A 16,963-nucleotide genomic window follows, 5' to 3' on the forward strand; every position below is an offset into this window, starting at 1 on the left:
GGTTTCACCAGCACCATAGTTATTTAAAATTTTGACCCTTTGTGGGAGAGGTACCAGAAAGAGTTGTCCGTTTTATCCATTCTTCATACCAGATCTTGTTTTCGTAGAAATATTAGAATTTGTGAAATATAAAGAAAATCTGATTCCTATTTCTCTTTTAAGTAGAATTATAAGTATTCAAACATTTGGATCCGTTGTGGGGTATGTACCAGAAGGAGTGGACCGATATCTACACAGAATTTTATGTTAAAATAAATACTGAAATATTCGAACTTTGAAGAGAATCGGACTTTTTATATCGCATTTTATGGGCGTTATAATTCTTCAAAATTTTGACCCTTCGTGGGGAAGGTACTTGATGGAATGGACCGATATATTCCATTTTCTCACCTGATTTAGCACTGGTAAAAACATTAAGATTTGCAAAGTTTGAATAATATCGGATGATCGTTTCTTATTTCAGTGCTTAGGTTATTTGAAAATAAGTTTTGAAACCCTTCATTTGCCGATCCTCTGATTCGAAGAGGGTTCCAAGTAGAAGGTGAATTTTAGCGAGTCTGGATTTTAAGGACTTATGAGGTTTCAAAATATGTATTTTCAAGCCAAGTCGTTGATTTTTAGTTTACTTTTTTCGATCTGTTAAAAATTAAATTATATTTTTAAGCTAATTATATGTCTGTCACTTATTCTAATACTTTGCCATAAATTAAGTCAAATGAGCTCATTCCAAATGTAAGAAGAACCAGAATTAAAAATGTTGTTATTGAAACAATATCGAAACACAGCAAAACAATAAAATAATAAAACAAAATAAACAATGAGCTCATCCATCCACCATTCTTCAACACTGGGCGTAAGCAGCGGCGGCTTCATTAAGTTCAAAATTTGTTTTGAAGTTTCTCTTTTTATTTTTGGTGTGCGAGCGAGCGAGCAAGTTGTCTTGAACTGAAACCCACCAAGACTCCTGCTGGTCTACCCGTATCCACCAAAAATAAGGAACTGATAATTGTGTTAATTATATTTGATGACGTACGAGAATTTGTTAAAAAAAAAAAAAAAAAAAAAACAAAACAAATTTTAAATTAAATGTTGGCTTTTTGAAAGGAGGTGCGGTGAGGCAGGGAAGAGGTTTGGCTTCAATATTTCTGGCTTTCTAAGCGTGTAACACGTGTTTACAAATGCAATAAATATTTGAAACGAAATAGATGTTTTGACAGGTTGTGGTTTGATTGGTCGTTCATTGGTTTTTTATACATTCCACCATAGTATGGAGGTTATATTAAGTTTGTCATTCCGTTTGTAACACCTCGAAATATACATTTTAGATCCCACAAAGTATATTTATATTCTTGATCAGCATAAAATTCTATGTCGATTTATCGATGTCTGTCCGTCCGTCTATCCGTCTGTCCATCTGTCCATCTGCTGAAATCACTCTAGCTTCCGAACGAAAGATTGATAAAATTGAAGATTGATACAATTTTACTCAAATGTGTTTTATGGCTGCAGGACTTTTGGTATTGAAAATGGGCCATGTAGGTCCACATCTTTGCATAGCCCCCATATAACGGTACCTCCCGATATTCGGTATTTTGATGATTTTAGCGACATTATTTACCGGAATTGTTTCAGGTTTGGTATTTGAAGTTCGTAATAGATACTACGGGTTAAGACAGAAAATGGGCCATATAGGTCCACGTCTTCGCATAGCCCCCATATAGCGGTACCTCCCGATATTCGGTATTTTGATGATTTTAGCGACATTATTTATCGGAATTATTTCAAATTTTGTATTTGAAGTTGATAATGGATACTACAGCCTATGCCAGAAAATTGTCTGTGCAGGTCCACGTTTTATAACCCCAATGGTACCTCCCTATATTCGGTATTCTGATAATTTTAGCTACATTATAAACAGATTTTTTTTCTTCGTTTCGCATTTGAATATTGTAATAGCTTGTGACAACGTTGCTTATGCAGGTCCACGTCGTCGTATAGACTCTAATATACGGCTATATTCGGTATTTTTCAGATTTTAACAGAATTTTTAACGGATTTTATTTATTTATTTATTTATTTTTTTTTTTTGAAAATTGCCAAATTTTTACCAAATGGTGGAGGGTATTCAAAGTTCGGCCCTGCCGAACTTACAGCTTTTTTACTTGTTGATTTTTGTTTTTGTTACGATTCTGAAAAGCCACCGTTTTTTGCTGACATGGTTTGTTTACTGACTTGCTGGCTGGCCGCCCATCCATCAATATCAATGTTTGTATATATAATCTGTGTGTGTGTATGTGTGCATTTGCTGCTTCCAATAATTAAAGGTGTCAATTAAAATATTTATGATGTTTGTAACCACAGCAAAAATATTATATAGCGACGCCATTCGTCTGGGACCAGACCCAAGCATGAAGTACAATGAACGAACGACCAGCAGACCAAACAAGCGAGCAATCGATCGATCGAGCGACTACATGCCATGTCGTCTACTACGTCAATGACTGGCAAATATTGTGATCGGTACTGAATTTTTATGGCAAACAAATCAAAATTATAGAATTCATGTTATTTAACCCAAAAACATAACATAACAATGAAAAATGTTTGTGGCTCGTCTTCAAAATTCTCATCTTCATAAAAAACAAATTTTAAGAACCTCTTCAAGTAATCTTTCGTAAAATCTCGCATCAAAAGCTTCCAATTATTATTTTTTTTAATTCAACTACAACTTCTAGTTTTACCTTGAAACACAAATTTGTGTTGCGGTGACAAGAACACCTCGAGAATTAATTACACCGACAGCCTCCCCCACACTCCCACCCACCTCACCTCTTGGCATAGAAAAAAAATTAGTTCTCTTGTTTTAGGCAAACCGCTTGTCAAAACTACTACCATACCAAACTTAAGTGTGTGTTGGGTTTTGTTGTTGTTTTTGTCGTTTGGGAGGCTTGTTATTTTCAAGTCACCATTTTTTTTCAATTTCAAGACACTTAAGCGTACTTGACTGAGTAACTGTGCCGTTCTCATCATAAGCCGCCAACAATAAACTAGTTTAGAAAATTGTTCTGAAAAAAACAAAAATCTCAAAAAAAAAAATCATTTTAAAAACCAACCCAAGGACAGCATTTGTTTGGGTAGGTAACTAGGTGGGTATGATATTTGGTGATTGATGGGCAACAAGAGGCACCTAGGAGTCTAGTTCTTGAAAAAATTTTAAATCAAAAATTTATATTCTTGATAAAATATTTCAATCGATATTCCATCGCTATGTAAAAGTGAGACAGAGAACAAAAAGTGGGTCCCAGGGGAATTGCCATATGGTAGATGTCTTCGCTAATCATAGTTTGACTAGTGGATGGCGCTCTAGGCCACATTTGGTTTTAGCCTATTTTCTATACGTGGAGGGTATATAGTATAGTATGGAGGGTATATTAAGTTTGTCATTCCGTTTGTAACACCTCGAATTATAAATTTTAGACCCCACAAATTATACATATTCTTGATCTGCATAAAATTCTATATCGATTTAGCAATACCCGTCCGTGTGTCCGTCTGTGGAAATCACTCTTGCTTCAGAACGAAATGAAGTAGATTCATAAAATTAAAATTAAATTAATAAATATTATGTCTGCAGGTCTTTTGGTATTGAAAATGGGTCGACGTTTTGGTATACCTCCCATATAACGGTACCTGCCGATATTCGATATTTTGATGATTTTGGCGACATTATTCACTGGAATTGTTTCAAATTTGGTATTTGAAGTTTGAAATGTATACTACAGCCTAAGACAGAAAATTGTCTGTGGAGGTCCACGTTTTCGTATAGCCCCCATATAACGGTACCTGCCGATATTCGGTATTTTGATGATTTTAGTGACATTATTCACCGGAATTGTCTCAAATTTGGTATTTGAAGTTCGAAATGGAGACTACAGCCTAAGACAGAAAATTGTCTGTGAAGGTCCACGTCTTCGTATAGCCCCCATATAACGGCACTTCCCGATATTCGATGTTTTAATGATTTTAGCGCATTATTCACCGGAATCGTTCCAACTTTGGTATTTGAAATTCGTAATGGGTACCACAGCCTAAGGCAGAAAATTGTCTGTGCAGGTCAACGTCTTCGTATAGCCCCCATATAACGGTACCTGCCGATATTCGGTATTTTGATGATTTTAGCGACATTGTTGCTATTGTTGAATTGTTTCAAATTTCGTATTTGATGTTCGTAATGGATGCTACAGCCTAGGCAGAAAATTGTCTGTGCAGGTCCACGTCTTCGTATAACCCCCATATAACGGTGCCTCCCGGTATTCGGTATTTTGATGATTTTAGCGACATTATTTACCGGAATTGTTTCAAATCTCGTATTTGAAGTTCGTAATGGATACTACAGCCTAAGACAAAAAATTGTCTATGCAGGTCCACATCTTCATATAGGCCCCATATAACTGTGCCTCTCGGTATTCGGTATATTGTTGATTTTAGCGACATTATTCACCGGAATTGTTTAAAATTTGGTATTTGAAGTTCGAAATGAAGACTACAGCGTAAGACAGAAAATTGTCTGTGCAGATCCACGTCTTCGTATAACACCCATATAACGGTACCTCCCGATATTCGGTACTTTGTTAATTTTAGTGACATGATTCACCGAAATTGTTTCAAATTTGGTATTTGAAGTTCGTAATGGATACTAAAGCCTAGGACAGAAAATTGTCTGTGCAGGTCCTCGTCTTCATATAGCCCCCATATAACGGTGCCTCCCGATATTCGGTATTAAAAGCTATATTCTTGATAAAAATATTTCATATGACATTCCTTTCCTTTTCACATCAAATTTTCATAGCACTCGAAATATTTTCCCAATAATTGTTTTTGTTTTTTGTTCCTCTTTATATTTTTCACTTTTCATTCCGGCGCTGCACAACTCTTTGCCCTTGGCCTGAGATTGCAATGCAAATAAACTTTCTGGATTTTTCATGGGTTCATTAACCCCTCTTACCGCCATCATTTGCTCATTGTCAACAACAACAAAAATATATAAATAAATAAAAAACAATAACGTCATCTATATTCCCTGGTAAACATTGTTAAAATGAGCAAATACTCTGTTGAGAAAAATAAAAAAAAAATCATTGGCCATAAAACATTAAAGCTCATATTTACCGCAAATATGAACTTAAAAACCCAAGAAAAAAAAACACTTTTTTAAAATAAAAAAAAACAATTTTCATTCATTATTTGCCATTTGCTGCAAATGACTGATCGCTGTTGTGTTGTGTAGCTGCGATTTTACGGCTGTTTATTTTGAACGCCTTTGTTTGTTTCGTCGTTCAATATTTACACACAAAAGGAAAACTTGCATAAAGAAGAAGAAGATGAAGGCGACGACGAAGAAAAACCTCAAATAACATTTTCGCTTTGTTTTTGTCGCCTCAGTGCTCAAGTTAAAGGCTAATATTTATTCCGTTATATTTGTCACGTACTTTGCGTTTTTTTTTCTTTCTTTGAAAGAAAAGAGCACGTCCTGATGACAGACAGACAGAAAATGGACTCACTGGCCGCTCGGGGTCTGGTCTTTTCTGGTTATTAGCATGATGCTGTACGTGTCCAGTAGTAGATAATGGAATGACCTTCCATTGGGGATATAAAATAAAATATTCATGTAATATAAAGCATAGTATTTAAATTAATTTGTATTTTACGGAAAACCTATTCAATATTGTCCTTTGAAAAAAAAAAATGGAATTCTGTAAATAAAAGAATTCTTAATTTTTATACCCTCAGCCATATGGCTAGAGAGTGTATATATCATTAGATACGACCAAAACGTGCCTCATCGTTATAAAGTTTTTAGGCCGTGGGTTTCTTTGGACCAAATCCGTTTCAGGACATTTGAAGTCGATCTAGCGATGTCCGGCCGTTCTTCCATCCGCCCGTCTGTCTGTCTGGCTGGTGTGCCCAATAACTCTCGAAGGGAGTATCCGATTTGTTCCAAACTTGATAGATCATAATATTGTTATCAAACTTAGATCGAGTTCGGAGATGGGTAATATTGGTCCATTTCTTCTGGTACCTCCCCACAAAAGGTCAACATTTTCACAATAAATATTTTACTGCACGGAAAGAGAAAGGATTATCCGATTTTGCACCAACTTTGCAAATCCTAGTATTTGCATGAGTGCTAGGTCAGGTGCGAAAATGGATAATATCGCTCCACTCTATCAAGTCAAGGGTCATAATTTTGAATAATTGTCTTATTATAAAAATTTCATAAAATGTGATGTAAGATTCCGACTGTCTTCAAATTTCATACATCCCAATATTTTCATTAACCCAATGTCTGGTGTTAAGATGGAATATATCGGTTTACTCCTTCGGGTACCTACCCCACAAAAGGTCCAACATTTTCACAATAAATAATTTACTGCACGGAAAGAGAAAGGATTATCCGATTTTGCTCCAACTTTGCAAATCCTAGTATTTGCATGAGTGCTAGCTCAGGTGCGAAAATGGACAATATCTGTCCACTCCATCAAGTACCTGCCCCACAAAGGGGTCGAAATTTTGAATAATTTTATCTCTTACAAAATGTGATGTAAGAGTCCGACTGTCTTCAAATTTCATACATCGCAATATTTTCATTAATCCAAGGTCTGGTGTTAAGATGGAATATATCGGTTTACTCCTTCTGATACCTTCCCACAAAAGTTCAAAATTTTCACAATAAATATTTTACTGCACAGAAAGAGAAAAAATAATCCAATTTTGCTCCAACTTTGCAAATCCTAATATTTTCATAAGTGCTACGTCAGGTGCGAAAATGGATAATATCGCTCCACTCCATCAAGTACCTCCCCCACAAAGGGTCATAATTTTGAATAATTATCTTATTATGAAAATCTCATAAAATGTGATGTAATAGTCCGATTGCCTCCACATTACATGGATCGCCATACTTTTATTAATCCAAGGTTTGGTGTGAAGATGGAAGATATCGGCCGACTCTTTCTGTTACCTCCTCCACAAAAGGCTCAACCGTTTGAATATATATGAAGCTCATAAAACGCCATATTAAAATCCGATTCCATTCAGACTTGGCACTTCTCAATATTTTCATCAGCACAAGATCTGCTACAAAGATGGTAGAGATCGGACCATATCTTCTGGTACCTCCCCCACAATGTGTCAATGTTTTGAATAACCAAAACGATTATAAAATCCGAAATAAGCATCAAGTTCTCTTCATATTTCACACATCCCATTAGTTTTACTAACACAAGATCCGCTGTGAAGATGGGATATATCGGCCCACTCCTTTTGGTACCTCCCCCACAAAGGGTCAAAATTTTGAATATTCATAAAGCTCATAAACAGCGAAATTAACATCTGATTCCATTCAGACTTGGCAAATCTCAATATTTCCATCAACACACTGTCCGACCATAAAATCCGAAATAAGTATCCGGTTCTCTTCATAATTCACGCGCCCCATTATTTCTACTAACACAAGATCTGCTGTGAAGATGGGATATATCGGCCCACTCCTTAAAAAAGGGGAGGTACCAGAATCTTACATCCATGAAGCTTATACAACTCGATCTGTTTCCATTCAGACTTGGCACGTCGCAGTATTTCTATCGATACAAGATTTGCTAAAAAGATGGTAGGATATCGGACCATTCCTTCTGATACCTCACCTCCCCCACACAGGGCTCAAGACTTTGAAAAACAAAACGCTTATATAAAGGGAAAGAAGTAGCCAATATCGTCCAAACCTGGCTCATCGCAAAATTTATATTATATTTATTTAGGTCCGACACGAAATTCAAAATATATTCAAATCGGTATCTACTCCATAGAGGGTCAACAATTTGAATAATCAAAATAAAAATATCAAAATATATTTAAATAATCGAATATTGCCTGAGGGTATACATCTGTCGGTAAAACCAACACATACTTTTTAATTTGTTTCGAAGAAAAAAAAAAATCAAAAACGAATGTCGAAAAATTTAAATTTCAGATTTTTTAATAAACCCAATTTTTTTAATTTTTTTTAATAAAATCTATGAATGGAGATTTGTAGATCATATGGAATTTTTAAAGCTCCTTTGGTCCCTATAGAAATATAACCAGGAATTAAGTTTTCTTGATCCTTAAGGTATGCCTTAAAAATTCCCGAATATAGCTCCGTTGGTCCTTGAAAATGTTCATTAAACACAGCATGTTTATGGCTCTGATGTTTCTTCAAATAATTTCTGAAAACTTAAAGACTAAAATTGTTTTTTAATAAAAATCCGCTGTTGGTTCTTTAACGAAAACAAGATTTGAAATTTAAAAATATTTTTAATAAATTCCACAGGTTATCCTTGAAAATATTTATTTTTAAATAAAAAGTCCATAGCTGGATCTTTCATAAGAAGTTTAATTTCAAAAAGAGGACATTGACATATGACATTTCATTAGAACGAACTTGTCACCCAAATTGTCAGAATTATTTTTGGCAATTTTTGATGGCGTCACAACGACGCAAATTCGTTTTCTTTTCTCGGTGTTATTGTAATTCTTGTCAAAATCCGACTGCCCATCTTCATCATTACCCAGCCATTAGCCGCAACAAAAAAACAAGCGTCCGCACAATAACCCATAGAAAATAATTATTTTATTATTTGTTTACGGTCAGTAAATTTATTTATGTGGCAATTGTTATGGCAGCAGCCATAATTTGCCATATTCTGGTTTGGCGCATTTTCCGTTTTGTTTATTTGTTGTTTTTAAACAATTTGCGCCATTTAGTATAAAACGAATGTTCATGTAATTGTCCTGGGGGTATGTTAACCTAGCCGACGAGGGTATGGGATTGACTTTTCAAAATGACATATGTTTATTTTTAAATTTTAATTATTTTCTTTTTTTTCGAAATTTATTTCTTTATAAATGTTGGAAAATTTTCCGCTATAAAGATTTTTGACTTGCCTGCCTCTCATGGTGAGTCATCAAAAGAAAATTTTCTTTTTGAAAAAGTTAATTTTGGTATTATAGGCAGCATTGACGTACATAGATAATCTGTTGAGATATTTTTGAACTAGAAAATAATTTAATATTAAAAATATTATTTGAAAATGTTCGAAAAACGGGAGGTTGATCTAAAGTCCAAAGACCATTTGAATGAAATTAGAAATACGAAATGGAATACATATTGCAAAAGAAAGAGGCGACTTTATGCATGCCCCATTGTCAAATGAAAGACTTGCTTAGAAATACGTCGAAATTGAAGCATAGATGGCGTTTATGTAGTCCAGGTTTTTTTTAGATCTGCCCTAGCTTCAGTTGTTTACCCGGGCAATTCAGACACTTTCCTCGGCGATAACTTTTTTTGAAATAAAAAATACTTTTGCCATTTTATCAGCCCCAAAGTATGCTCTTCAATTTATATGATATTATAGAAGGCAACTCCTGCGTACACTATCCACAACGAGATGGCGCCTATTAAAAAACCAGGGCGAAATTCTTAAAATCCTATATTTTCTTTAATTTTAACTTCAGAAACGTCTTAGCTGCAATAATTTTATCTTTTCTTAAGCAAACTCTAATTTTGTTATTCAATTATATTTTTCAAAAAATCATTTTTTTTTTGGCAATTTATCTCCCTCAATTGACCTGAAAACTTTGTTTTGAAGTTGCCATCATTAATCGTTGGTATATTTATAAATATCTTTTGGCAAATCTCTAGACAAACATGAACTAATTTTTTTATAACTCTTTCAATTTTCCAATAAAAAACACTTGATATGCTTGGTTGGCTGGCTGGCTGACGGACCAATCCCCCTAATCTTCTCATTTACTCACATAATCATGTTTGCAAATTATTGTAATTTTTTATTATTGCATAAAACATAAAAACCAATAAACCCAAAAATATTATTTTTAGCTATGTCATATTTTTTTGCACCCTACATCAAATGTTGGTTACGAATTGTAGTCTACTCCTAGCTGATATTTTTTATTTAAAAAATTCTTTGAATGCAGATATGTCAAATATCTTAATTTAATTATTAATGCGCCATATATGTGTCAAAAGACATAAATGCTACAAATTAAGCTATTTATATGTAGATGGCGTTCCGTGTATGATAAATTTAAGGAATTGTGAGGAAGAGGGCTTATAAAAATAGGAAAGATGTATATAGGGTGAGATAAAAAAATGCAAGCAAGTCAAACAAACCATAATTTTTTTATTTTTTAAATTTTGTTGATGAAAGAAAGAAATATCAGAAATAGAATCAAATTTTAGAATAAATTTTAGTTCGAGTTGATTACCTTTGGCACAAATTATGGCCTTCAAACGGCCAATGAAACCGTCACATGCTGCCCAATGTTGTTCTGCAGTATTTTGGCCCATTCCGAAGCGCTTGGTTGAGGTGATCGACACTTGGGTATTTTTTTAGTGCCAACCTTGCTTTCCAAAATACTCCAGACACAATAGCCCAACGGCTTGGAATTCGGAGACTTTGGAGGCCATTGTGCGCTAGAAATGAAGCGAGGAACCTCATTTTGTATCCATTTTTGGGTGGCCCGTGCTGAGTCCTGTTGGAATGACCAAGGTCTGCGGCGAAAATGTGCCCATGGCTTTAATACACCCCCAGAATATTTTCGCGATAATTTTCGGCATTTATTGTGATGCCACGGTCGCTTGTAAATAATATAATGATCTGTCGCTGGAATAATTTTAACAGCTCTCGGACGAGTGGCTTAGAAATGACAGCAGTCTGAAGTTGTATTCCAGGTCCATATATTTTTCATGTTATCGATATGTCCCCAACAGGGTCAATTTTAATTATGGGAACAAAATGTGCATACCTGCGCCATCTATAAGCGGAATAATCTCATATTTTTTAGAGAGATTATATATTTGACATTATATTTCTTAAAAGAGTTCTTAACCTTTCATTACACATTTAAAACTACGGATTGATATTGTCCAAAATGGCAGTCTGATTACTCAGATATAGATGGCGGTCGACATATCAGATCTGAACTGGAAACATTAAATGCATATGTGCTCAGTTGCATTATTCTCTGTTTTTATACCGTCCACCATACTATGGAGGGTATATTAACTTTGTCATTCCGTTTGTAACTCCTCGAAATACTCATGTCAGACCCAACAAATTCTTAATCAGCGTAAGATTCTAAGACGATTTAGCCAAGTCCGCCTGTCTGTTGTAATCACGCTATCTTTCAAACGAATTGAGATAGAATGCTAAAATTTTGCACACACGTATATTTTGTCAATAGGCAGATTATGTTCGTAAATGGGCCATGTAGGTCCACGTTATCACATAGCCCCCATATAACGGTACCTCCTAAAATTCGGTATTTTGATGATTTTAGGGACATTATTCTCCGGAATAGTTTCAAATTTGATATTTGAAGTTCGTAAGGGATACTACAGCCTATGACAGAAAATTGTATGTGCAAGTCCACCTCGTCCTAAAGCCCCCATATAACGGTACCTCCCGACATTCGGTATTTTAATGATTTTAGGGACATTTTTCACCAGAATTGTTTCAAATTTGATATATGAAGTTCGTAATGGATACTACTGCCTACGACAGAAAATTGTCTGTGCAGGTCCACGTCTTCGTATAGGCCCCATATATCAGTACCTCCCAATATTCTGTATTTTAATGATTTTAGCGACATTATGCACCGGAATTGTTCCAAATTTGGTATTTAAAGTTCGTAATGGATACTACAGCCTAAGGCAGAAAATTGTCGGTATTGATGATATTCGGTATTTTAATGATTTTAGGTACAATACTCACCGAAATTGTTTGAGATGTCGTATTTGAAGTTCGTAATGGATGCTACAGCCTACGACAGAAAATTGTCTATGCTGTTCCAAGACTTCGTACAGCTCCTATATAACAGTACCTCCGTATATACGAAATTTTGATGATTGCTTGATGATGCTGCATTATTCACCGTTTATTTCAAGTTTCGAATTTGAATATGGTAATGGCTTATGAAAAACAATGCCTATGTAGGTCCACGTCGTATAGACCCCATTATAACGGTTACATTCGGTATTTTTAAGATGTTAATAGAATTTTTTAAGAATTTTATTTTTTGAAAATTTCCAAATTTGTTCTAAATGGTGGAGGGTATTCAAATTTCGGGCCGGCCGAAGCTTTTTTACTTGTTTTTAAATATAGAGTATTCCAGTAACTCTTTTGCCAACCCAAAAAAATTGTTTTCATTTTTATATTTTTTTTTATTTCTACTTCACAAAAAACCGGGTCGGTCTCAACTGATTGGTGGTGATGTTGCTGCTGTCGTCTTTTGCTGTGGTGGCTGCTCCTTATGATGATGATGATGTAGTTTTCATCAATGACTTGCATAATAGTTTATGGCCAACAACCATGTCCATATTGCTGTTGTTGTTGTTGTTGTTACTGTACATGAAAATTGTACACAAAACAACAACAACTTTGCCACACTTACATTTTCATTCCAGAAAGCAAGGAGACATGGAAAACAAAAAATAAGATTGATGTGAAAACATGACGACGTCGTCGTCGTTCGCTGACAATCATCAGCTACATGACAGCTTAACTGGCAACAACATAATTATATGCAATAGCCAACAATAACAACAACTACAACAAAAGCGCAAAAATAATATTAAAATAATTAAGGAAATTGATGGCAGTAATTTTGTTTTTATTATTTTCTTTCTTTTATTCATTTGCTTTGGTTGACTTTTCTTGCATTTCACACAAATTAATTGTGCAAATTGTTGTTGTTGGTTGCAACATTGGCGCGGAAAATTAATAATGGCTTTTTCATATAACAATGGAAATAGTTGCAATAACAAATTGTTGTTATGGAATAAATTGTTTTTATGTAATAAGAAATGTTGGGAATTATTCAATTATTTTAGAAGGAAAAATTGGACTTACGAAGGGGTCTTAAGGTACGATTTTGGGAAAGTGTGCCTCTTCCAGATTTTAGTATTAAATAATTTCTCAACATTTCTTGCTCCTTTGCTGTTGATCTTCATCAAAATATTTAATTGAAATTAAATGGCTATTAAATCTCACATTGGGCGCCATCTTGATGTGGATTGAACCTCCAGTTGTTGTCTGAGAAATATTAGTCCAGAAAATTCAAAAAAAGTAGTTTTCGGTCACTGATTGCTATTTTCATAATCCAGTTTTATTTGTCACCCCAAAGTTATCCTAAACTACCCGTTTCTTAACATCAAGATGGCGCTATTTTTGATTAATTGTTTTGAAATATCAAGAAACGTTGTTTTAATTTTTTAAAAATAATTTCAGATTCCTTTTATTATTTTATTAAAACAAAAAGAAGTAAAAAATCATTTGGAACGAATTTTGAAATTCTCAAAAAAAAAAAAAAAATAATAATAATAAATAAATAAAAAATTCTGTTAAAATATTAAAAATGCCGATTATAGCCATTATATAGGGGTCTATACGACCCCTATATAAGTTGCATAGGCAACTTTTGTCATAAGCCTTTACAATATTCAAGTACGAAACTTGAAAAGAAATTGGAATAATGAATAATGTAGCTAAAATCATCCATAATCATCGAATATTGGGAGGTACCGTTATATCGGGGCTATACGAAGACCTGGTCCTGTATAGACAATTTTCTCTCACAGACTGTAGTTCCCATTACGAACTCTGAATACGGAATTTGAAAGAACTACGGCGTCGCCAAAATCATCAAAATACCGAATATTGGAAGGTACCTTTATATGGGGGCCTATACGAAGACGTGGACCTGCACAGACAATTTTCTGTCATAGGCTGTAGTATTCATTACGAACTTCAAATACCAAATTTGAAACAATTCCGGTAAATAATGTCGCTAAAATCATCAAAATACCGAATATCGGGAGGTAGCTTTATATGGGGGCTATATAAAGACGTGGGCCTACATGGCTCATTTTCTGTCTTAGGATGTAGTATCCATTAGGAATTTCAAATACGAAATTTGAAACAATTTCGGTGAATAATGACGCTAAAATCGTCAAAATATGAAATATCGGAGGGTACCGTTGTATGGGAGCTATATGATGTCGTGGACCTATATAGACAATACTCTTCCAGGGGGTAAAGTACTCACAACGAACTCCTTGTGTGGAATTTCAAACAATTCCATTGAAAAATGTGGCTAAAATCATTAAAATACCGAATATCGGGGAGTACCGTTATATGGGGGCTATACGATATCAATGACCTATATGGACAATTCTCATTCAGGGGGTAAAGTGCCCACAAGGAACTCCTTGTGTAGAATTTCAGACAACTCCCTTAAAAAATGTGGCTAAAATCATCAAAATACCGAATATCGGGAGGTACCGTTATATGGGGGCTATACGATATCGTGGACCTATGTAGACGAAACTCTTCCAGGGTGTAAAGTACTCGGAAAGAACTCCGTTTGTGGATTTTCAAACAATTTCATTGAAACATTTGGCTACAATCATCAAAATACCGAATATCGGGGGTACCTTTATATGGGGGCTATACGTTCTCGTGGACCGATATAGCCCATCTTCGAACTTGACCTGCCTGAAGACAAAAAACTGATCTGTGCAAAATTTTAGCTTCCTATCTTTATTCGTTTTGACTCTAGCGTGGTTACAACATACGGACAGATGGCCGGACGGACAGGGCTAAATCGTCTTCGAATTTTACGCCGATCAAAAATATGTATACTTTCGGAACGAGAAACTTAATATACCCTCCATACTATATATGGTGGAGAGTATAAAAACCGGTTAGGTTATCTCGTTAGTCTAATTTATCAGCCCCAAAGTATGCTAATCATTTTGCATTTAAATATCGTTTAAACGATATCAACATCCAGATGGCAATTTATAATTTGACATAATATTTAATTTTATTTTAGAATAAAAATAGGAATTTAAATATAAAAGGATTCTTGTTCTAGCAAAATAGTGAAATTCCCTATTTTTTTATCTCTTGACATGGAAAATCCACCTTTCTTTGCATGCTGATATTTAATGAGAAGAATACATAACTGCAACGAACGCCACCTTGACAATCGAATTATCTTTCAGTCAAAATGGATTTTGTAAATATCAACATAAAGATGGCGCCCTATCAAATTTATGTTTGGTGTTTAACGAAACCTTATTCGACGAATTTTTATAATTTCCTCTTCATTCCGAACCTTTGCATAACTAGTGACCTTTTTATGTCAAATTTTCCCTTCCTAACTTTAGTCGTTTTGTATGATGGTAACATTCATTCAATCACTATTTAACTCCTTTACTTTTTAAAAGTGAACTATCTTTTCATGATTTCTAGAAAAAATAATTATTAACATTGTTTAGGCACTCCTTAAAGTAGGCAATAAACTTAAATGTTGTTTTCTTGTTTTATCTCCCATAAAGTATATTCCATTTTATTTTCAATTTGAAATGGCCAATTGATGGGGGCCATAAACCATTTGAAGTTTATGACGGCAATCAACCTAATGAAATTGCTAAATGGCGAAAAAATTGTTCCAGATAACTTACATTTTATAGACACTTAAAATAGTATTTATGAGCTAATGTGGGTTGGATTGTTTTATAAATATGACATCGATAATGTTCTGTTTTTAAAAATGATTATCTATAAGCATCATATTAATAATATTCCCTATTTTTGTATATTTTCAGTGCATCTGGAACAAGTGCAGTTGCCATCGATAATAAAATCGAGCAAGCAATGGTAAGTAACGCCAATTTATAAAATTAACTTTTACAAAATAATTTAAAAATAATAATTAATAATAATAATTAATACTAAAGTTTAAAGCTTAATGCCATTTAAGAAGTTGTTAAAACAAAATTCCTCTCAAGAAATTCTTGATTTCTTTCAAACAATTTTTGTGTTAAAAGTCTTTCAGCAATTTGGTTATTAAGGAATATATGGCGTTCGACAGAAGAGATTTTCAATTCAATTTTTTCAATAGGATCGCTAAAATTGTCAATATACCCACACAGTGTCAATTTTGCTTCACTTGGAACAAAATGAGTACATCAACGCCATCTAGATATGAAATATTTCATATACTTTATAAAAGGCTCTTCAAAATTGTAGTAGTAGTAGTAGTTGATTATATAACAAATGACTCTTCGAATTATGTTTTGAATCGATTTTTAGTAGGCTCCTAAATATATGCTTTGTTTATGATAATGATTTGTAAATGAAATATAGATGGCGGATACAGATATCAACAAATAGCATTGAAAATATATGTGGTTTCTTAATGCAATATCGAAGAAAAAATACGAATAAATGCAGAAAAGAAATGCCAAGACCCAAGAACCTATTCCGGAATGATTTTTTCCTGTAGGGTCGTTAAAATTGCCAAATTTGTATTAAGCGGAACAAATGTGTATACCAACGCCACCTAGAAATCAAATATTCATTTTTTTTCAAATATTTATAAAAGGCTCTTCAAAATTCTTATGATACTGGTTTTAAATACAACATCAATATTTTTCAGAATGATATTTTCTTAAAACTTAATTCTATCAAAGAATTAGTTTTGAAGGTCTCTCAAAAATTTTTTAAAAATCCACTTTTTTGTCTTCGTCAAATATTGCCTTAAAACCAATTTAACTAAGCCCTTTTAAATTTGCATTTTAAAATATTCGATTGTGGCCTGTGAATCTCTCTCATAAGTATTTAAAAAATCAAGTTTCTTGGCTTCTTCAACATTTTTTTCAAAAATCCAAAACTAATAACTTTTAAGGCTTCATAAATTTATTTGAGGTCTAAATTGGTTTATACCCTCCACCATTCTATGGAGGGTATATTAGCTTTGTCATTTCGTTTGTAACTTCCCGAAATATTCATAATAGACCCTACAAAGTACATATATTTTGGATCAGCGTAAAATC

The 16,963-nt window shown here is 34.0% G+C and overlaps 1 protein-coding gene across 6 annotated transcripts in view; it reads left to right on the top strand.

Moving 5' to 3' along the window:
- The window catches only part of LOC101898918 (protein bunched, class 2/F/G isoform), a 552,467-nt gene that overhangs the window by 399,385 nt on the left and 136,119 nt on the right, over positions 1–16,963 (top strand). For all 6 annotated transcript variants that reach the window (XM_059124571.1, XM_059124572.1, XM_005174864.4 and 3 more), the window contains one exon: positions 15,734–15,785. In XM_059124571.1, the coding sequence (XP_058980554.1) occupies positions 15,734–15,785 (52 nt within the window). The remainder of the gene's footprint in view (positions 1–15,733; positions 15,786–16,963) is intronic.

This window comes from Musca domestica, unplaced genomic scaffold (assembly GCF_030504385.1).
Source record: "Musca domestica strain aabys unplaced genomic scaffold, Musca_domestica.polishedcontigs.V.1.1 3, whole genome shotgun sequence".
Taxonomy (NCBI): domain Eukaryota; kingdom Metazoa; phylum Arthropoda; class Insecta; order Diptera; family Muscidae; genus Musca; species Musca domestica.